This window comes from Acanthochromis polyacanthus, chromosome 2 (assembly GCF_021347895.1).
Source record: "Acanthochromis polyacanthus isolate Apoly-LR-REF ecotype Palm Island chromosome 2, KAUST_Apoly_ChrSc, whole genome shotgun sequence".
Lineage (NCBI taxonomy): Eukaryota > Metazoa > Chordata > Actinopteri > Pomacentridae > Acanthochromis > Acanthochromis polyacanthus.
In genome coordinates this window covers 46,826,583-46,849,484 of record NC_067114.1, presented here as the reverse complement: position 1 = coordinate 46,849,484, position 22,902 = coordinate 46,826,583, and the positions used below count along the sequence as shown (strand labels likewise).

Genomic DNA, 22,902 nt, shown 5'->3' with positions numbered 1-22,902 from the left:
GCCCAGTGAAGACAAAGTTGGGAGCGATGGGATCAGAGTCCACAACATCTGAGGAGGTGAACCCAAGAGGATCTGAACTGAGGATCCCTTTGATCTCAGTGGAGACAGAAAACAACACTGCTTCAGTGGCTGTTTGGCTCCAATGGTGAGAAGGAATTGAACCTGAACCTCAAATAAGAATGGAAACAACAGTTCAACTGTCCACCAGCGGAACTGCACTGAGTTCAGTCACTGAACAAACTGAACATTCTACAGTTTCATTTAGCAGATGCTTTGATCCAAATCAATGAACATCTGAGAGTAGAAACAACACAAGCAAGGATCTAGTCAGGACAAAACAACCTGGAGAAGATCCATAAAACAAGTTCAAGTGTGAACATGAAATGTTTGCTCTGGTGTTTCCTTTTTCATCAACAGATATCTGAAACATTCTATTTAGTAAAACAGTGAAAACTAAAACAGAACCTGGAACCAAGACTTCACAAGTTCTTACGGGTTCTGGTTCTGTGATGCAGGTTCCAGGTTGTTCAGTTCTTGTAGTGGAAGAGGCCTCATTAAGAGAAACTAGTGCTAAATGTCAGTAACACAACTGATCTGAGTCATACAAATACAGAAAACCTCCCACCTCAGCTGTTCTGTTCATCATGAATAAAAACACATTTTAAATGGTCATCAGCTGAACAGGTTGATGAGCCCTGACCTGAGAGCTTCCAGTTTACAGTGTGGACTCTCCAGTCCAGCAGAAAGACTCTCCACTCCTGAATCCTGCAGGTTGTTGTTAGTCAGGTCCAGCTCTGTCACTCTGGAGGACTGGGAGCTGAGGACTGAGGACAGAGCTCCACAGCTTCTCTCTGACAGATTACAGTCACTCAGTCTGAAGAGACAAAAAGCAGATTATACTGATGAAACAGCAGAAAAATGAAAAAGGATCTTCAGTCTCCAACTACTTACAGAACTTTCTTGGAGGCTTTGACCACCGGCAGCAGCCTCAGAAGAACCTCCTCTGAAGCACAGTATTTCTTCAGGTCAAACACGTCCAGATGTTCTTCTGATGACAGTAAGATGAAGCCCAGAGCTGACCACTGAGCAGGAGACAGATAATTTGTGGACAGACGTCCTGATCTCAGGGACTGTTGGATCTCCTCCACTAGAGAAACATCCTTCAGTTCATTCAGACAGTGGAACAGATTGATGCTTCTCTCTGCAGACTGACCCTCACTGATCTTCTCCTTGATGTACTCAACTGTTTTCTGATTGGTCCGTGAGCTGCTTCCTGTTTGTCTCAGCAGGCCTCGTAGGAGATTCTGATTGGTCGGCAGTGACAGACCCAGGAGGAAGCGCAGGAACAAGTCCAGGTGTCCGTTTGGACTCTGTAAGGCCTCGTCCACAGCTCTCTGGTAGAAACGTGCTGATTTACTTTGGGACGCTTCAGACCACCAGGATGTTTTTTGTTGTTCTTCTTCCAGCAGGTTGATTCCAGAGTTGATGAAGGTCTGATGGACATGAAGAGCAGCCAGAAACTCCTGAACGCTCAGATGGACGAAGCAGAACACCTTGTCCTGGTACAGCCCTCTCTCCTCTTTAAAGACCTGTGTGAACACTCCTGAGTACACTGAGGCTGCTTCCACATCGATGCCACACTCTGTCAGGTCGGACTCATAGAAGATCAGGTTTCCTTTCTGGAGCTGATTAAAAGCCAGTTTTCCCAGAGACTCAATCATCCTCCTGCTGTCTGGACTCCAGTGTGGATCTGTCTCAGCTCCTCCATCATACTTGACCTTCTTGACTTTGGTCTGAACCACCAGGTGGTGGATGAACATCTCAGTCAGGGTTCTGGGCAGATCTCCTCCTTCTCTGTTTCTCAGCAGCTCCTCCAGAACTGTAGCAGTGATCCAGCAGAACACTGGGATGTGGCACATGATGTGGAGGCTTCGAGATGTCTTCATGTGGGAGATGATGCTGCTGGCCTGCTCCTCATCTCTGGATCTCTTCCTGAAGTACTCCTCCTTCTGTGGGTCGGTGAACCCTCTGACCTCCGTCACCATGTCCACACAGTCAGGAGGGATCTGATTGGCTGCTGCAGGTCTTGTGGTTATCCAGAGGCGAGCAGAGGGAAGCAGATTCCCCCTGATCAGGTTTGTCAGCAGCACATCCACTGAGGTGGACTCTCTAAGATCAGTCAGGACCTCATTGTTGTGGAAGTCCAGAGGAAGGCGACACTCATCCAGACCGTCAAAGATCAACACAACCTGGAAGTGTTCAAAGCTGCACATTCCTGCTGCTTTGGTTTCACTGAAGAAGTGATGAACAAGTTCCATCAAGCTCAACTTTCTCTCTTTCAGCACATTCAGCTCTCTGAAAGTCAATGGAAACATGAAGTGGATGTCCTGGTTGCTTTTGTCTTCAGCCCAGTCCAGAGTCAACTTCTGTGTTAACACTGTTTTCCCGATGCCAGCCACTCCCTTTGTCATCACTGTTCTGATTGGTCCATCTCTTCCAGGTGAGCCTCTAAAGATGTCTTCTGCTCTGATGCTTCTTTCTGCTCTGTCTGCTTTCCTGGATGCTGCTTCAATCTGTCTGACCTCATGTTCATCATTGACCTCTGCAGTCCCTCCCTCTGTGATGTACAGCTCTGTGTAGATCTCATTCAGGAGGGTCTTCTGTCCTGCTTTAGCGATGCCCTCAAACACTCTCTGGAACTTCTTCTTCAGACCACATTTAAGTTCGCGTCCACAAACTGCAGCAGCAAGTTCTGAATGAAAACACAAGAAAGAAAGAGTGAAGTAGAAGTAAGCTGGATATTAAAGCACCAAAGTAGCAATAAAGTGAAGGTAACAGTTTGTCCCCTAAAGACTGATTGTGTGAAGATATTCAGAGACTTTAGTAAATGTTCTGTTGATCAGCAGCTTCAGTCTTTACACAAATCCTCTTACTGCTCTGCAGACAGTCAGCCAGCTTCTCCTGCTTCATCCTCCTCAGGAACAACACTGTGATCTGCTCAAACATCTCTCTGCTGCTCCTCTCATCTTCATCATCACCCTCCAACTCCTCCTCATCCTCCCTCTGACTCTCTGAGGAGCATTCTGGGTAATCTGGACTCACAACCTTCTGCATCTTCTTCAGCTCCTTCTTCACAAAAGTCACCATGTTGTCCTCCAGCAGCTGGAACAGAGAAATGTGTCAATGAGTCCATCAGAGTGAAATCATGGAGCCAAACATCAGATCCATGTTGGACACACTGACAGTCCACTGGACTACAAAGAGCAGCATGGAGACGCCTGAACACAACAGATGGAGAACAACTTGTTGTCCATGAACTCACCATAAATATGGAGTCCAGGTGATGCTGCTGGACAGACTGAGCTCTGGGAACCTCTGAGTTCTGCTGCTCCACTCTGTGGATCAACATCAACAGTTAACTCTCACTTTATCACACAGAGACATATACAGGGCTTAAAGTGAAAAATATTCTCCATGTGACTACAACATGCTACAAATAAAATGTTTAGCAATTAATCAGTAAAAGACATGGAATAGGACATTGATTCACCTTTTGCACAATTTTTTTCAGAAATACAACTATGTAAACAGCTACAATGCAATATATACTAGGGCTGCAACAACCAATCGATAAAATCGATACTAATCGATTATTAAAAGCGTTGGCAACGAATTGCATTATCGATTCGTTGTGTCGCGCGATTCATATGTCACTCGCCATCGCTGTCTACTTCACCTGCAGAGCGAGGTGGAGGCAGAGCAGAGGCAGTGTTTTCAAAGGAAGAATAAATTCAAGAAATGAAACATGACCAGCACGGAGAAAACAGTTTGACCTAAGTCCTCAAAAGTGTAGGAGCATTTCACACTTCACAAAACAAAAACATGAAGCTTGTCCACTACATGTGATTTTCCCGCATGGCAACGCACAGATGACGGACGTCACGAGCGGACCACTACGTGGTCATGTGACCGCGCTTTCAGCTTGACTGTCCGGTAGATAAGTCTGATAAACACAGCGGCTCGGCGGCAAACTTTCTCTATTATTTCGGAAACACTTCAGGGAAATGTATTTCTGAAGCAATTGAGACGAGAAATAAGCTGCAGCAGCTGAATCTGTCTTTGTTTCAGTTCACCGAAGGCTAGTTTAGATGTTTGAGGACAGTAGAAGTCGAGTCTACTTTATGCAAATGAGCTGCAGGTAAATACACCGGATCGCAGCTGGAAACGCACCAACCGGACCAGCATGCCACATGCGATGTGTTGCATCTAGTGGACACAAACTTTAAGTCACTACATTATCCTACGCTAAAGTGAGGAAGCATAACTTTAGTCTCTCTGGTAGCTGCCTGATGTTAGCTTGTTAGCTGATTAATGACAGTGATAGGGCATGTGTGACTGTGAGAGATAGGTTTTATTTCAGTTGAATCTCATCCTTTCCCCACTGTGTGAGATAGCGTTTCCTCTAGTGTTCTTAATTCCTGAGTTTGTGTGAGTGTGTGTTTATGTGGATTTGTATGTGTGTGCGCGTGTTTGTTTTTATATCTCTTGTATTAAGTGCTTTTAATTGTTGTATTGTTTTTATGTAAAGCACTTTGAGCTGCTCCCTGGCATGAAAAGGGCTTTATAAATAAAGATTGATTGATTGATTGATTGATTGATTGATTGATTGATTGATTGATAGATAATCAGCTTAAGCAGGGTTTGGATATGCATTATAAATAAACGTAACTTGCACACTATGGTGGTAATAATTTGAAGATTAAGCCTCAAGTTTTAATTTTCTGTCAATGTCAGAGTGAAGACACTGGTCTGTGTTGGAGTGAGGCAGGATGAATTACATTGACAGGCTTCATGATGAGAAAGACATCATGTCCACCACAGCAAGCAGCTGTCTGACTGAGAGCATCCATGACCGTCACTGACATGAGGCCTCTGTAGATGGCTGAAGAGAAAGGCTTCACTATAATGATCGTATTTGCTCTGTCATTCCAAATCTTCTATTTCTGAATAAAGAGGAGGAAATTAAATTTTTTAAAATCCGATTCATCGATTAGTCGAAAAAATAATCGACCGATTAATCAATTATTAAAATAATCGTTAGTTGCAGCCCTAATATATGCAGATGTGGCCGGACGGTTTCTCCCTCCTGGCCACTGTGTGGCACTGTGCCAGTTCAATCGCCGCTGTGACAGCGGGGCGGCATCCGGCGCCACTGTGTATATATGTCAGGGTAGAGACTGCAATTTGTTAGAGTTGGAGTTTCTACCAGTAGAGACTGCGATCGCAATCTCTACCAGTAGAAACTCCAATCCTACCAGTAGAGATTTGTCAGGGCTAAGGTTAGACTTTTAAGGTTAGGGTCAGGGGTCAGGGCAGGGGTCAGATTTAAAGTTCCATCTCTACTGGTAGGATTGGAGTTTCTACTGGTAGAGATTACAATCGCAAACTCTACTGGTAGAAACTCCAATTCTACTGGTAGAAACTCCAATCTCTACTGGTAGAGACTCCAATCGCAATCTCGACTAGTAGAAACTCCAACTCCACCAAATCGCAGTCTCTACCCTGACATATATATATATATACACACACAGGTGGATGGATTTATCTCAGCCACATGCTTTCTTTTGAGCTCTCCTCGTGGCGGTGACTGCAGCCGGGCGTGCTGGGTCTGACGTGGCAGATCGAGGCGCACATAATACCGCTGGTACAAGTAATGGGCTTTTCCCCTCCGTCTTTCTGTAATGTGCGGCGCACTTAGTGACAGCTTGTTTTGCTCTGTGTAGTGACGCTGGGAGACGGGTCGCTCCGTTCAGCGTGCCATGGGTGCGTCTGTGTCGGCAGGGTAAGCTAATGTTGTCCGCTGTGTGTTATCTGATGTGTTAACTGGTCCCTGATTTTTGTTGTGTGGTTGCTGTAGCATAACTGCCACGGTTGTTGGTGGATTTCCTCCGCCTGCTTGCTGCTACGCTGTGCCACGGCTAATCGGGTATGTATCGCTCTAATGGGGAAGTGATCAATGAAGCACAGGTGGTGAATCATTTAATGATAATTATGCTTAATTGTTTACCTTTACTAGGCTGCAGCTAAGCATGTGGTTTGTTGGACGTCACCGCTTCCCTGGACTGGCTGCTGTTTCGGCTCTCTTTTTCCCCCTACGACTGTTTCGGCTCGCTTTTGCCCCTACGGCTATGTCGGCTCTGTTTGCCTACTATGGAGTTAGAACAGTCTCATAATTCACAAATGCACACAGAAGAACTCACAAATGTAAACTGCAATCCACAAATGCACACAGAAGAATTCACACATGTGAACTGGGGTTCACAAATGTAAACTGCAATCCACAAATAAATTAAGAAAGTTCGCAAATGTATTTCTGCATTCACAAACTGCTTTTGTGTGTGAATCTTTTTTGAGACTGCTCTGCCGTCAGCTCGATCCACAAATGCATTTTTTTCAACACGGAAGTTTCTGTAGCCAATCAGATGTCTCCCTCCTTTCAGCCAATCACAGAAACTCACCCCACGTGGGGGTGGGTGTACTGTTCAGCCAATCATATGAACGCGTCCGCACAGCGTTATACTTGACCGTGTCATTGGGCTGAAGAGTGAAGCTGCTCGTCGGAGAGACCATGGCGTCTGATGGGGACAATAGACCCTTTATTTGTTTACAAACATTGTGACGTTTTTTGTGGGCGGGGCTTATGCTGGAGGCAAAAGCTGAGCGAGAAGTCAAGCGGGACTGGGAGTATACAGTTTGCACTGGGAGTTTGCAGCGCAAACTCGAGCATTTTTAACCCGTTAAACTTCAGTGTACCGCCGGCGGTACACTTACTAATTTGCATAGGAATTTAAAGAATGTCCGAAGACTGCAAACGCGAATATATAAACATTATACGCCGATGGAAAGCTTAGATTCTCATGAATCCGCTGGTATAAACCACTTTCAGATGTGATTACCACAGCGGATAATATAAACACATTTGTCCGACAAACAATGAATATCCATCCATCCTTTCTCTGTACACGGCTTCAACGCACACAGCGCGACTCACATTTGCAGGTTCATTATTACACACAGATGAAAATATTCCACAAAAAACGGCCATAATCCAACCTTGGACATCCAGACGACACAAGCCAGTAAACTATTTTGTCCAAAACATGTCTTGAAGACGGTATATGATCCACGAATCGGTCGTTTTAAAGGAAATGCACCTCGCGATGCGCGTCCAATATGCCCTGTATTTCTCGTCATATTTAACGGGTTATTGTTTTTGATTGCATTTTTTTTGTGTGTCTTGTTGTGTCCTTATGGTGTGTGTATTTGGACCCAGTGTCTGGAATAAAGCTGAACTGAATTGAATTGAATTGAATATTTTTTATTTACAAATAGAATATTAGCGATTTTTTGTACTGAAAATGGCTGGAATTGACTGCAGCTGATCGTCTCTGTCCAGTCTTTTCACCTCAGTGCATTTAACCACAACTGTCTTCGTTCCCTCTGAGCACGAGTGTTCGGTGGAATCCTATAAATCGCGAGGTGCATTTCCTTTAAAACGACCGATTCGTGGATTATATACCGACTTCAAGACATGTTTTGGACAAAATAGTTTACTGGCTTGTGTCATCTGGATGTAAAAGGTTGGATTATGGCCGTTTTTTGTGGATTATTTTCATCTGTGTGTAATAATGAACCCGGAAATGTGAGTCGCGCTGTGTGCGTTAAAGCCATGTATAGAGAACGGATGGATGGATATTCGTTGTTTGTCGGACAAATGTGTTTATATTATCCGCTGTGGTAATCACATCTGAAAGTGGTTTATACCAGCGGATTCATGAGAATCTAAGCTTTCCATCGGCGTATAATGTTTATATATTCGCGTTTGCAGTCTTCGGACATTCTTTAAATTCCTATGCAAATTAGTAAGTGTACCGCCGGCGGTACACTGAAGTTTAACGGGTTAAAAATGCTCGAGTTTGCGCTGCAAACTCCCAGTGCAAACTGTATACTCCCAGTCCCGCTTGACTTCTCGCTCAGCTTTTGCCTCCAGCATAAGCCCCGGCCACAAAAAACGTCACAATGTTTGTAAACAAATAAAGGGTCTATTGTCCCCATCAGACGCCATGGTCTCTCCGACGGGCAGCTTCACTCTTCAGCCCAATGACACGGTCAAGTATAACGCTGTGCGGACGCGTTCATATGATTGGCTGAACAGTACACCCACCCCCACGTGGGGTGAGTTTCTGTGATTGGCTGAAAGGAGGGAGACATCTGATTGGCTACATAAACTTCCGTGTTGAAAAAAATGCATTTGTGGATCGAGCTGACGGCAGAGCAGTCTCAAAAAAGATTCACACACAAAAGCAGTTTGTGAATGCAGAAATACATTTGTGAACTTTCTTAATTTATTTGTGGATTGCAGTTTACATTTGTGAACCCCAGTTCACATGTGTGAATTCTTCTGTGTGCATTTGTGGATTGCAGTTTACATTTGTGAGTTCTTCTGTGTGCATTTGTGAATTATGAGACTGTTCTAACTCCATAGCCTACGGCTGTATTGTCTTTTCTGTGGGCTCGTTGCGTCGTTTTATTGTACTGCACTTTCGGCGTTAAAGCCCTAGGCTACAAGGATTATTGTGGCCTAATATTGTACATGTGTTTTAAATACTGTTTTGTGAAGTGAGTGTGTGTGTGCGTGTGTGTACTTTTAATAGAGTATATTGGTCTGGTCACCAGGTCTGTTAAATTGGGAATCATTTGTTTCTTTTGTGCAGGTTTGGTGAGCCTCGGTGGCAGTTTAATCCCTGGTGGTGGTTCACAGATCCCCTTTTTTTCGTTGGTTTCGTGTCACAGGTGTGATTATTTGGACCCCTTTTTCTCTTTTGATTTTCTGATTTCTTATTTTTGTCTGCCGCTATGGTAAACCAACCTACTTCTTAATATTTAAGTTGAGTACTCCTGATCTCCTATTTTAAACTGGTGGCCTTGACTTATTTAAAATTAACATTATAAGTAAATAAATAAATTGTTATATTTTTGGAACACGTCTCTTGACCGAGTGATTTTGAACCTGTGTGCCTTGAGTGTTTAAATGGTCCTTGGTTGATCATGTGAGTAGAATGTCCCAGGGGTGAAATTCCCCTGGGTGGCGTTGTCGCAACATCTGTCTAAATCCTAGCCATTCATTCCCATTCCCCTCCAACAGCTCCTCACGCCACACATACACATATCTATTTATCTATCTATATGTACACACACATATACATATATATATATAGTTTCTAACAACAAGCTATAGTTCAGTTCAAATAATATCAAAACAACATTAAAATGCTCTAAGAACTGATAAATAATTACAAATAAATAAGAAAATAGAAAATAAACAAATACAGTTTAATAAAGAAAACTACAGTTCAGCTCAATTAAAGAAAAACATTTACAGTGCTACAAGAACAGGTAAGCTGAATCTATATTTTTTCCCATCTATTTCTTCTTTCTTTCTGACCTCTTTTACTTCTTCCATTAGTGTTGAGGCAATGTTCACTTTTCTGTCTGCCAGATGTTGCGTTACTTTGGAAGCATCATCATAAAAACCAACAAACACATTAAGAATGTTGTCCATGTGCTGGCAAGGGGTTTCGTCAATATCCAATGAAAACACATTTATTGAGCTTTTCAGGAAGACTTTTCTTAATGCTGTTGCTATGCTATGTGTATTTATGGAACCAGCATGCTGATTTGACACGGACAGTTTGGACCAGGGGTATCAAACTCAAATAGACAGTGGGCCAAAATGTAAAACTTGGACAAAGTCGAGGGCCAACATTGATATTTAGTGAAAAAATATTCCTCCAGATAATACAATGAACCTTTACAATATACAGTTCGTGACATGAAAATAAGAACAGGTATGAATTTACATATAGAATATCATATATTTTCAAATTTTGTTTTTTTGAATCCTTTCACTACTAAAAATATCTATTTTTTTGTTCAAGTCTTTATAGTTCTTTACATTTCCTTTGAGGGCTAAATTTGATAACCTGGCAATATCCAGATTAATAATTGTGTAGTACTTGATAGTACTCCACAATATCAATCTGGGACCGCTCCATGTAAATCCGTTCGGAGGAAAGAGGCACGGATTGGACAATGCAACAGTATGTCCCGCCTCTGACAGGTTTGTTTTTAGCCAATCGCGGGATCTTCACAACGAGCGGAGCCAATTGGTAGATTAAACTCTGACCAAAACCCGTAGGTAAAAAAGCACAAACATCTTTACCATCCAGAAATGCGCAAAGCGCCTCTCGTTGTTCTTCCTTCAAAGAAGCGATAGGAGATTCAGCTAAAACTGACTTAATAGCAGCATCTACACGATCGTTGTCCTCCGTTGCCATGTTTGTTTTGATCTACTGGCGCTTGGTGTCGTCTTCACACCCGGATATCCCGCCCCACACACGAATACTGCTGCGTGATTGGCCCGTGCCAACTTGGCTCTGTACGAAAAGTGAATGTGGGAGCGGAGCAAGATGGTTTCTTGAGAGATTTGTGAACTCACAAATATCGCGAGAAATCAACTTGCTGGCAAGGTTATAAATTTGATTAAATATAATTAAAAATTAAGATAAAAAGGTAAGAACTTAATAATTTATTGTCTCAAATAATGTAAAGTCACTTCTGCACACCTTTTTGGTGATGAATCAGAGAAAGCAGCAATTTCCCATCAATTCTGTCCCATCTTTAATCATTGAGTTTTTCAGATCATCCTTGTTATTGAACTGTTTTCCATCAGTATAAACTTTTCTTGTCATAAATCCCCATAACGTTCTGATGGGATTAAGGTCTGGGGACTTGGCAGCCAGTTCATCACATCTGTATCACTCTTTTCAAAGTATTCTGTGGTCTTCTGTGATTTGTGTCTTATTGATCGATCCATTTTTCATTTTGAGAATAAATAAGGGGTTCAATGTTTATTCATAAGTTTCATATTAGATTCTGAATTTATCATTTCATCAACAAATTCTAAACAGATTTTATTTTTTCCATAAAAAGCCCCCCAGGCCATAATGCTCCCATAACCTAGATATCTCTGGCTTAAAAAAAAAAAAAAAAAAGTTTTTCAGCATCGATATGATGCCACTAGAATTGAAACCTGCCAAGGCCATGGAGATTTCCTTTTTCTTCATCTGAAAAAATATATTTTCATATTCAACTCTGTAAATTATTATTTTTTAAGTCTATTAATTCTATAAATGTTATTCTTGGCCTTTAAAGGAGGTTTTCCTCATATTTTGATGTATTTTAACCCTTTGATGCTCTAAATTCTTTGAACAGATCTTGTGCTGTAATCAATGTCTAACTTAGTTTATACTTTCATTGCAGTGGTTGATTTTTCCTGAACAAGATCAATGATTTTTAATACGTCTTTCTCCAATTTTATTTGGTCTACCTGTGGGTTTTAAAGTATTATAACTTTATTTTTTATTCGATAAATTACTAATAACACATTTTGATCTTCATGTTTGTTTGCTTATTTGTTGATGAGTGGAATTAAATTTTCCATGTTGAATAATCAGCGTTTGTCCTCTTCCATGGCAGAAATTAAAGGTAGTGTCTACAGATACGGACCCGTACCCGTAGCCTGTGGCCTACGGATACGGCACTTTCCCTTACTATAAATATTAATGAGACGGACATGACTATTAATGAACCAGCTGATGAGCGCGCTTTGTGATTGGCTGGTAATCCGACATACATAAATATTAATGAGCCGGTTTGGTAATCCGAGTGATGAAGGCGCTTCCGTGATTCGAGGTGAATCTGCGTGCCGAGCCTGTCATGTCAGTCATCTGCTGTTCTCTTTTCTATCATGCATAATGTCTTATAAATATCATTATCTGACTTTTTCACGGACAGCGATTTGGGGGTTGAAATCAGCACTACTATTAAAAATAGCAAAACTTTTTATTCACGTGACCCTGTTCTAATAAAGCACAAACAGCAAACAAAACAAATGGCGGAACTAACAGCCAGCAAACTACAAGTATTTTTTTTACCTTCAAAAGTAGCGACAGACTATTACATATTAACAACCTAAACAAAACCCTGACGTATTTTCTGCGTCTGTCAACACAGACACTGCACGTCAGTCACTTTAATGTTAGCGGACTCTGTTGAATGGCTAAGTTACATAACCACAAACAAATCTCACAATATCACAGTAAATCGAGTTTGTGGGTTTTTTTATTCATGCCGAATTAAAGAGCTGCTCCTCACCATTCACGAGTGTTTGTTTCATATTCGACATCCGTAACTTTATCTTGTAAATTAGCGTCCGAAATTAAATGGGAACATTTGCAATGGAGTTCGTCAGCCGCTTCCACCACTGAACGCGGTAAACTAATTAATAGGAACTGGACTTCAAACAGTTTAGACACGGCGTCTAAAAGCGCAAAAACTGCAATGTCTAAAGTGTGAGAGGAGACGGTGTATTTTTAGTTAAATTATACAATGTTCGCCGTCAAAGTCATTCATATAAACTGCCTGTAATGTGCAGCAAATAGTAGTTAACCGGCGCCAGCTCTTCAGTGACCTTAACGGGTCCGTACCTCTAGTAGAGATGCTACGGGTACGGGTCCGTACCTGTAGCATCAACCGAAATTAAAATAGAAAAAAAATATCTTTTTTAAAGCAGTAAAGCTGATGTTTTTATTTTTGTTCTTACCTTTTTGTCTCCAAATTTTAATTATGTTTAATTAAACTAAGCCCTAAAAGCAAATATAAAGAACTACAAAGACTAGAGCAAAAACATACATATTTTTAGTATTGAAAAGACACAGAAACAAAACTTGAATAATATATGACATTCTATATTTTAATTTATATCTGTTATTATTACACAGTCCGCAACCAAGTAAAACATGAACAATATAAAGTTAGGAATATTAACTTCTTTCAAACAGATTTTTCTTGAAACAATACACGAAAAAAAATCCTTTTCAACTGCTATAGAACCGTCAGATCCAGCGGCAGATTCTAAAAAAGTTTTGCCGAGATAAGGCTGCTCTCAGCTACAATGAGGCCGTCCGTCCGCTTATAGCCGTCTATCCTGGATGCTCACAGCTCCGAAACCGTTGGAGTAAATTTTTAATCAGGCTTTCGCTGGATAAACTGACCACAGATCTGACGTTTATACAACTACATTCTCGCCTGAAATAATCTGAAAACTACTTTTTGTGTCATAATACTGTAAGGCAGTAACTAAATCACACCACTAGGTGGTGCTGTTTCACTGCAGGTTTTTTGGCTGAGCCGAGGATTTCTAGCACTTTGTCCTTTCCAGGACACCGTAGCTTGTCTTGTTCGGTGGAGACCATAGACATAACAAAGAGTAGACGCCGCTCAGGGTGCTGCACAGCGAGAAATACGGCCGCCATCTTGGTCCAGTCACCAGCTCCACTCAGCGCTGTTTGACAGCGCATTTAATCCATCTTAACTCTGAATATTAAACTGATTTTCAGGCGTTTTTATTTTTATTTTTTGCTGCAAACGTCATACATGTAGCTATGATACAGGACAAATGGTTCAGCGTATTTTAATATTCATAGTGGGAATAATAGATAATAATAATAATAATAGGTAATAGAATATTCTGATATTAAGCTCGACCGTAGACAGGTATTTTACAAACACTGTAAACACACACACACACACACTAATATATGTTAGAGAACCAGATAATGGCAGTAAAGCCAATTATTTTAATAATTTGAAGAGACAATATATGATTACACTATATATACATATATAAACAAAATACTGACTAATGAACACATATTTCTATATAAAACAACAGATAGAAGTTATATATCAGAGAAAATGAATACATATAAATCATAGATGGAGTATCAACATCATTCACATATATATAGGCTATAATAGATAAAAGTTATATATCAGAGAAAATAATACTACATATATAAATGATGCATGGAGTATCAATATAATCAATATAGCAGAGAAAATTATTATATAAATCACATATAGACTATCAATGTAATTGATACATATATATTAAAAAAAGATATATCAGAAAATGATATTGTATATATATATATATATATATATATATATATAATCTCACATATATGTTTTCTGATATATTGATTATATTGATACTCCATACATGATTTATATATGTAGCATGATTTTCTCTGATATATAACTTCTATCTATTGTTTTATATAGAAATATGTGTTCATTAGTCAGTATTTTGTTTATATATGAATATATAGCGTAATCATATATTCTCTTAAAATTATTAAAATAATTGACTTTACTGCCATTATCTGCTTCTCTAACATATATTACTGATATTACTTCAGGCTTCGCCCCCCTGAAGCGCTTGGGTTTTGGAGATTTTACAGCAGTAAAAAGTGACCTGAGAGTCCTTAAAAACAATTTAATATATATCAATCTGGTCCAAAATTATTTCTAAATGTCATGGTGATAGGGACTATGCTCTCAGTTTGCTAACATTACTAGCAGTGTAGGTAAGCCAAATGGCTAACATAACTATCCATCCATCCATCCATTCTCTATATACCGCTTTATCCTCATTAAGGTCGCGGGGGGTGCTGGAGTCTATCCCAGCTGACTCTGGTGAAGGCAGGGGACACCCTGGACAGGTCACCAGTCTGTCACAGGGCTATATACACAGACGAACAATCACACTTGCATTTAACATAACTATCTTCATGTAAAATAAATTAAGTCACCTTTCTCAATATTCTCTTCCTCTCACCTCACCAAGAAGTCAAATAATACTTCTGAGAATTCATTCTCAATGCAGAGTCACACATGAGAGAGATTGTACTACAGTCAATGTTCTCTTCCTCTCAACTAACCAAGAAGTCAAATAATATTTGAGATTTCATTCTTAATTAATAGTCACACACATGAAAGATTATACTCCAGTCAATGTTTCTGAGATTTTATAGCCACACACACACATCTACACATTGTTCCAACTAACATATTTACAAGCTGCATCATTCTGTTCAAATGCACTCATGGTTCATTGCAAAGATTTCTTTTTCCTCTTTGCAGCCAATTGGATCAGTTTCTCTGCAGCTTTTCTCTTTTCTGACTTATTGTGTGACAGTCTTTCCATCTTTGCTGCTTGCTAGTGTCCTCTCTTCTAGGCACGCTCGACAGGGAGGGAGGCGGGCTAGAAGGTTGTCTATCAAATCACTCTGCAGCAATTGGGTAGGTATACAACCAATCAGTGCAACGAATAGGCTGACATATCCTGTCAGAATCGTCGCACCTCTGTCGTCACTTAGTTACACCCGCCTTCTGACTCTACACTTCATGGTGATTCGATTACAGTACTGTACATGACTGCTCTCACTGAGTGGCGGCTAGCATTCAGCGCGGTGGATATTAGCAGCCGTTCGATATTACGACTCGCCGACCATAAACATACCTCACCCCCCCAAAAAATTTTCTCCTCGAATTTAGACGATTCACAATAATGACCCTGGCAATGATAAAATCCGCGGAATTCCGCAGATCCGCGGAAAATTCTCATCCCTGTGTATTTATATAGTTTAGTGACATATATATTGAAATAGTTTTTTATTTAGAATAATTTTTGTTTTTTACCAGTCCAATGTTGAGCTTTTTGCATCGGAATTTCAGTCATGATGTGCCCCAACTAATGTACATTCTGGTTGGCTATTCTATTCTATTCTACAGGGTGGGCCATAAGTTTCCCTATATAGCAAAATGTATAATGTATATTTTTTATGTTTGAGATATCCTAGAAGATGTATTTGAGCCTATGTTTGGGGACAAGTGAAGGCCATGGTGTATCAGGTGAAGATACGAGACATAAATCATCTCAAGGAATGTATCACCAACACCATTACAAGCAGAACTTCAACTGTGCTAATGCAAGTTCATCAACAGTGGAAAACACCTATTAATATGTGTATCTGAAACAATGATTATCATATAGAGCACATTATATAAATAATAAAAACGGTTGTCCAACATAAAATGTTTATTGTTCCTTTGTATGGAAACTTATGGCTCACTCTGTAGACAAACTCGATTGGCAACATAGTCTTATCTTTTTTTCTTGAGTCAAACGCAGGATCCGCACGCTGGAAATCTGGCACGGTGCCAGAATACTTTAAGCCATGCATATAGGCTAACCTACAGGCTAACCTACCGGCTAACATACAGGCTAACATGCAGAATAACATATAGGCTAACACACAGGCTAACATACATACTAACATACCGGCTAACATGCAGAATAACATACAGGCTAACACACAGGCTAACATACATGCTAACATACCGGCTAACATGCAGAATAACATACAGGCTAACACACAGGCTAACATACAGGCTAACATGCAGGATAACATATAGGCTAACTAGGGTTGCCAACTGTCCCGTATTAGCCGGGACGTCCTGTAAATTGGGCTAAATTGATTTGTCTCATACGGGATCTCAACTGTCCTGTATTTGTGGGCGCTGCCATTACTGTGGTGGAACAGCGCGTCTACTCCCAAATGCTGCCTGCTGAGACAGTGGCAGATATGCTTGTAATCAAAACGTTTCAGAACCACAAGAGTACTGTCAAATATGTAGGTCTAGAGCTCACGCTACACTCTGGCAGACCTGCCAACCTTGGCGAAATATTTTGCGTACCACTTAATCGCACGCACGTGCAAACACGCACGCGCAAACACGCACGCGCAAACACGCACGCACGCACGCATGCACACACACACACACAGCTCGCGCTCATGTCGATAGGAAAAAAACTCTCGGTGCTTATTTCCCCGATATGACATCGTATTTTCAACGTGAAAGTAACGTTATTAACAGAATATATTTGCCAAAAGACACACACACACACACACACACACACACACACACACACACACACACACACACACACACACACACACCATTTTAACCGTCAGCTGCTGTGGGTGGGGGCACAGGAAACGGGGAGAGAGGCGGAGGGAGGCAGAGGACAGGAGAGAGAGGGCCAACAAGGGTTCTGCAGACTCGTTATTCTCCGCTACTCTATGATGATTGGTTGAAATTGCACCACTACACTGCTGCATTATGCATGAGTATTGCACGTCCACATTTCTAACAGCACTCACAGAAGTCTGCAGCTTTTTGCGTAGTTTAATGAGGCGGAGCGTACCACCGTATTTTGATGTCAAATTGCGTACCTGCTACGCAAAATGCGTACAGGTTGGCAGGTCTGCTCTGGCAGCTGACCAAACTCCAGAATTCAGTCAATAACAACTACCGGGCATAATCAACAGCAACAAAACAGAAACACGAACACTGATCCAGCATCATGTCTCACAAGAACAAGGCTGGAGCCACATATTTTAGTTCACCAGAGTTTAAGACGATAACAAACCAAACCTCAGCCTGAGCTGACCGTCCTGTTTCTACAGCCCGTCTGTGAACACAGATCACACACAAACACAACTCCAAAATGACTGGAAAAGTCATAATTCCATCTATTTGCTTGCAAATTGGATAGAATAGATCATTCAGCATGACAATCTGCTTCATATCTGTCTTTGGTTTCATTTCACACATTAAGTAACCAAGCCTGAGTAAACTCCCAGTTAGCCCATAGCATTTAAACTCTGATTAGCAGCTCACAGCCACATATCCTCCAAACAAAACACCAACACAAACTCTGCATTTTAAATGAACTGTGTCGCTCACCCATTGACGATCTTACGATCTTCATAAGCCAATGAATTTAGCTGCAGCCGCTGTTCATCTTAAACTTAAACATCCAGCCGTGAAAAATGGCTCCTCCGGTCCAGTAATAGTTTGGTGTTGTCCTCTGGTCCAGTAATAGTTAGGTGTTGTCCTCCGTTTGTTGGTAGTTTTGTGCTGTCCCTTTGTTTTTTATCCCTCCATCAGCTTTACGTCTTCACCGCTGCTAGCCTGGATAGCCTTTAGAATGCTAACCGGCTCCACCGTGCTTATCTCATGAATATTCAATTAGCCATGTGCTGCTTCAGCTTCAAATATCTGTGAACTGTGACATGTCATGTAAGGACTTCTCTGGCTGTGCAAAAAGACAAAAACTGCTTGAGTCAGTCAAGGGCAGCAAAAAGTATCCATGGAAAAAGTAAACTTGGTGAGTTTTTTTGCATTTATTTATTTTTGCCTGTTTTTATGTAAAGGGCCAAATTGCGGTAGCCTAGCCGCACTAGACAACCCACGGCAATGAATTTAATTCTCTGCCAGGGTGGGTCTAGTTACCCTCCATAAGGTTCGAGGTTGGATTCTCCTAAAACTGGCCGGACCAATCACCATGAAGTGTAGAGTCAGAAGGCGGGCGTAACGAAGTGACGACAGAGGCGCGACGATTCTGACAGAAACCACCGGAAACAACTAGCCTAGCCACGCTAGACAATCCACGGCAAAGAATTTAATTCTCTGCCAGGGTCAACAACAAAAACGACAACAGTCGTTGAGCTCCATTAGCACCGACTCTGAATAATCTTTCTGTTAACATGTCTGTAATATACTTGAGCTCACCCACTGACTGTATAAATAAGGCTTCACCGAACTACCGCATCCTCTGGTTTCCGGCGCTCTAGGAGTCTATTCGTTGCGCTGATTGGTTGTATACCTACCCAATTGCTGCAGAGTGATTTGATAGACAACCTTTAAGCCCGCCTCCCTCCCTGTCGAGCGTGCCTAGACCCTTGTGCCATCAGAAACATGGGTGTATCGTGGCTAGGCTAAAATTGTGGTGTATTTTAGGTTAAAAATTAAAGGGAATATACACATTTTTTATTTCCTGTTAAATCACTGAATGAATATACACTGTGCTCACACATCATGCTCACACCATAGTGGCACTGTGCACCTGTCCCTTATTTAGTTGTGAGAAAGTTGGCAACCCTAAGGCTAACACACAGGCTAACACACCGGCTAACATGCAGGCTGACATCGAGGCCAGGGGTCGGCAACCTTTAACACTCAAAGAGCCATTTCGACCCATTTCCCACAGAAAAGAAAACGCCGGGAGCCGCAAAATCCTTTTGGCATTTAAAATGAAGACAACACTGCATCTATCGTTTTTTTTTTTTTTTTTTTACCTCTAAGCCCTTGTTAATCAGTCGTGATTACTTAATTACAAAGCCTCTAATTGGATAGATTCATTTTTTAATTGTGCCCTTCCACTAATATGTATCTTACCTGGTTAATGTCATTTTTGCTCCTGGACCTCATATGTTACGTAATGTTAGCTGGAAATCAATATTTTGTGAGTGTCTATTTAACTTGTAAAATCTATATCTATTTATCTTAAGCTAATAACTTTTCTCCGGTAAGGCGCTGCCCTATTTTCCAAGACGACACTCCTCTGACTCTCTGACCTGCTGCCTGGACATCGAGCTGTGTTCTTGCGAGTAACGTGTATTACCCTATCATGAGTACTTTTGACTCAAAGACGTGTCTTTCTTGGAGTGGAGCTTTAATATACAGGCTTGCCATTCTTGAGTACAAAACGATGTGAAACTACAGGCGTTGCTTCTCCAGGAGTAAAACAAAAAAAGGCATGAAACGTGTGGGAATCGGAAGCTCCGTGTTGTCTCTCTGCATCAGCTTTGCGCTCTCATGTCACAGGCACAGCACATCCGGTGGAGTGACACGTCAAAGTAAGAGCGGTAATTTCACAATAAAACTCTCTATATTAAAATGCACTGAAACGCGCCTGAAAGGCAGAACAATGTATTTTCCAAAGTTACAGGGAGCCACGACAGAAGGCTGAAAGAGCCGCGGGTTGCCGACCCCTGGTCTAGGCTAACATGTACGCTCACATCCAGGCTATCAAGGCTTATATGAACACAGAACTGGAGTTTTGTTCAGTAAAACTATTTCTTGATATTTCAGTGAACTCAGAGTTCTTGCTGTGATCCACCTGGTTCTGTTTTTAATGTCTCTGTGGATGATGTTCACGTTATCAGCATCACTTTTTCAAAACATTTGTTCTGTTTGATGACGAGCCAATCTGCTATCAAACTAGCAGCTCTGAAACCTTGTTCTGAACATCTTACCCCTCTGCAGCAGGACCTGGTTCTCCTTTAAATTCAATAGGATGACCTTTAGACCAGCCACTCTTGAAGGACACACAGCTGGATGCAGGTCCAGGTCCAGGTCCAGGTCCAGAGGACTCTGGTCTCTGATGAATTCTGGTAAATAGAGAGGAAGATCACCAGGAAGAAAAAATCATGTTGCAGAGTTTCAGAGTGATTTAATGATGGAACATATTTGGAACAATGACAGAACATTTGACACAACAGTCAGTAGTTTGATTTCACAGCTTACTTCTCTGCAGCAGGAGGTTGATGATCTTTAAAGGAAATGGGATGATCCTTGGACCGATCACTCTTTAAGGACACACAGCTGGATGCAGGTCCACGTCCAGGTCCAGGTCCAGGTGGATTCCTATCAATAACGATGCAGCAGTAATGTGATGCTGAGCTCTGACATGCAGCAGAGTCCTGGGGCCTCATTTATAAAACATTGCATAGGATTCATACAAAAAGTTTGCGTACGCCGAAAATCTGAAATGGGCGTATGCCCTTCACCCTGATTTATAAAACTGCGCGTAAGCACAGCTGCACGCAATTCCTTTATAAATCACACACCAGCTGGAAGATTGCACAGGTGGATCCACCTCACATTCCGCCCACAACACACCCACATTTTACCATGAATGGTCAATGCAAAGTAACTCATGAATGTATCTGTATATAAATAAGCTGCTGATCCACGGCATTTCATGCAGCGCCCCCTGCAGTCTGTTCACTGCTGTGTGTCAGGATGAATGAATCATGTGTTGACCCAGGCCACCCTGACACTAAATTTGCTATGATCATGTCCGATGTACAAATAATTTGTACACTGATTGAATGTACATTTTTTTGGTTCATATAGACAAATTCATCTTCACTCGGAGCCCTTACAGCAACATGAGTGCAGTCAGTTACACCGATTACATTTGGGAAACCGGACATTGCTGCAAATTGCCGTTTAATGTTGGCCTGTTCACCCACAGTGTAAGGAAGCCTGATGTATTGACTGGTCATGTTTATAATGTCATCCAAACAGCTGGCATTATTGCGCTGAGGGATGGTTGTGATATCCCAGACCTAAAGGACATCATTTAACAGTTAATCAGACCCAGATAGGATTTAGACAACAAATGTAACCTCATATATTCTTCATATAAAACACATACCTGTCGGCCACTTAACGCTGGAAGGAGCCGGTGTCACCAGAAACCCCCGAGTCGTCAGCTCCTGTGTCTGTACCGGGATGGTTTCAGTGGGGGGGTCTGTCTAAGACGGCCCAGTTCAGCACATAGATCCAAGAGTACTGCTCTAGGGAATCTGAATCGGCTTATTAGCCAGTCATTGTCATGGGCCAGGAAATCCCCGTGATCCCTAAAAACTCTCTCCATTCTTAACGTGATCTTCCAGCAATGCCAGCGCATCCATTGTGCCACATTACACACGGCTGTCAACCGCTATTTATCCGCTTGATCAGCGATTGGACTGATTGTCACAGGCCTTTTCTAAATTAGTAATCAATCAGTGCCGCTCACCGCTCTATTATATCATTTGAAGATGGAAGTTTGATATATGAACATAGTTCTGCAAATACAGTCGTAGGCAGAACGGCGCACTATTGAACATCTACAACAATGAGGGTTTATGATTATCCGGCTCTACAAGTCTAATATGTGATAACAATAAAGGTTTGAGATCAATCTGGTTTCAATTCACCACTTCACCCTCCATCACTGCCGTTCCCTCTGTCTCCAAAATGTGCTTAAGCAAGCATCAAAGTTGGGACACCGGTGCGCACATTCTCACACCAAGTTTGTTTTAGAAATCACAACCTTTGCGTAGAAAGTGGCGTACGTAACTTTCTAGCCCTGTTTTGTGCGTACGTGAGCTTTATAAATGAGGCCCCTGGACAGTTAGAGATGGTGGTCTCACCTCTGAGCTTTGCTCTGGTTCTCCTGTTCCCCACACAGAGAGCTTTTAGAGGGAGGAACTCCCTCCTCTCTGTCCTCACACTCATCCATGATGCTCAACTCACAGCAGCTCACACACACTTTCTACCTTCACCTGCACAGGAAACAAACATCATTCATCCACTCAGATCCTCCTGGAGAAGATCAGCTGCTGCACTTCTACTATCAGTCCAGCAGATGGAGTCATGGAGCTGCAGAGACTCACAGAGAAACCAAAAGTAAAAGACACTATGCAGTTTGTATTGTGAAGAAACAAAGAAACATCAGCAGCTGATCAAACTGACTGAAGTCCATCAATAATCTCATAGAAATATTGACTGATTGCAGTCAATCAATAAGCTAATAATCATATTGATCCATGTTTAAACAGCAGTCATCCACAGTTTGTGCTGAAATAAGAAGTGAACATGTAGAAACATGACAGAGCAGAAACAAACAGCAACATTACTGAAGTTAAAGCAGCAAACAAAGCAAACTTACACTTTATTCAAAGCGCTGAAGAAGAAGAAGAAAGTTTCCAGTCCACTCCTGGACGCTCAGAAACAATGATCTGTTTACTGGAACCAGTCAGGACTCCACCTATGAGGAAGCAGCAGGCAGACTTTCACAATAAGAAGACATTTTACAGGCTGATTCAGACTGATTTCATGTGACCGATTATTTCAACATTCAACCTTTTTAATAATAAAGATGAACAAATGGACTGAGTCTAATTCAAACCTGACTGAACGAGCAGCAGAGTCACAAACTGCAGCTTCTGATCAACACACTGCTTCCTCCAG

The 22,902-nt window shown here is 41.6% G+C and overlaps 1 protein-coding gene across 5 annotated transcripts in view; it reads right to left on the bottom strand.

The window, feature by feature from the left end:
* Nucleotides 1–22,699, bottom strand: part of LOC110967928 (NACHT, LRR and PYD domains-containing protein 3-like) — a 28,653-nt gene extending 5,954 nt beyond the window's left edge. For 4 of the 5 annotated variants that reach the window (XM_051940511.1, XM_051940517.1, XM_051940514.1 and 1 more), the window contains exons 1-7: nucleotides 22,083–22,594; nucleotides 20,404–20,523; nucleotides 20,133–20,267; nucleotides 3,323–3,395; nucleotides 2,934–3,162; nucleotides 952–2,752; nucleotides 701–874 (exon numbers count right to left, since the gene is read on the bottom strand). In XM_051940511.1, coding sequence (XP_051796471.1) covers nucleotides 701–874; nucleotides 952–2,752; nucleotides 2,934–3,162; nucleotides 3,323–3,395; nucleotides 20,133–20,267; nucleotides 20,404–20,523; nucleotides 22,083–22,171 — 2,621 coding nt within the window. In that variant the 5' untranslated portion in view covers nucleotides 22,172–22,594. The other variant, XM_051940512.1, reaches the window with a different exon arrangement.
* Nucleotides 22,700–22,902: the final 203 nt, after the last annotated feature.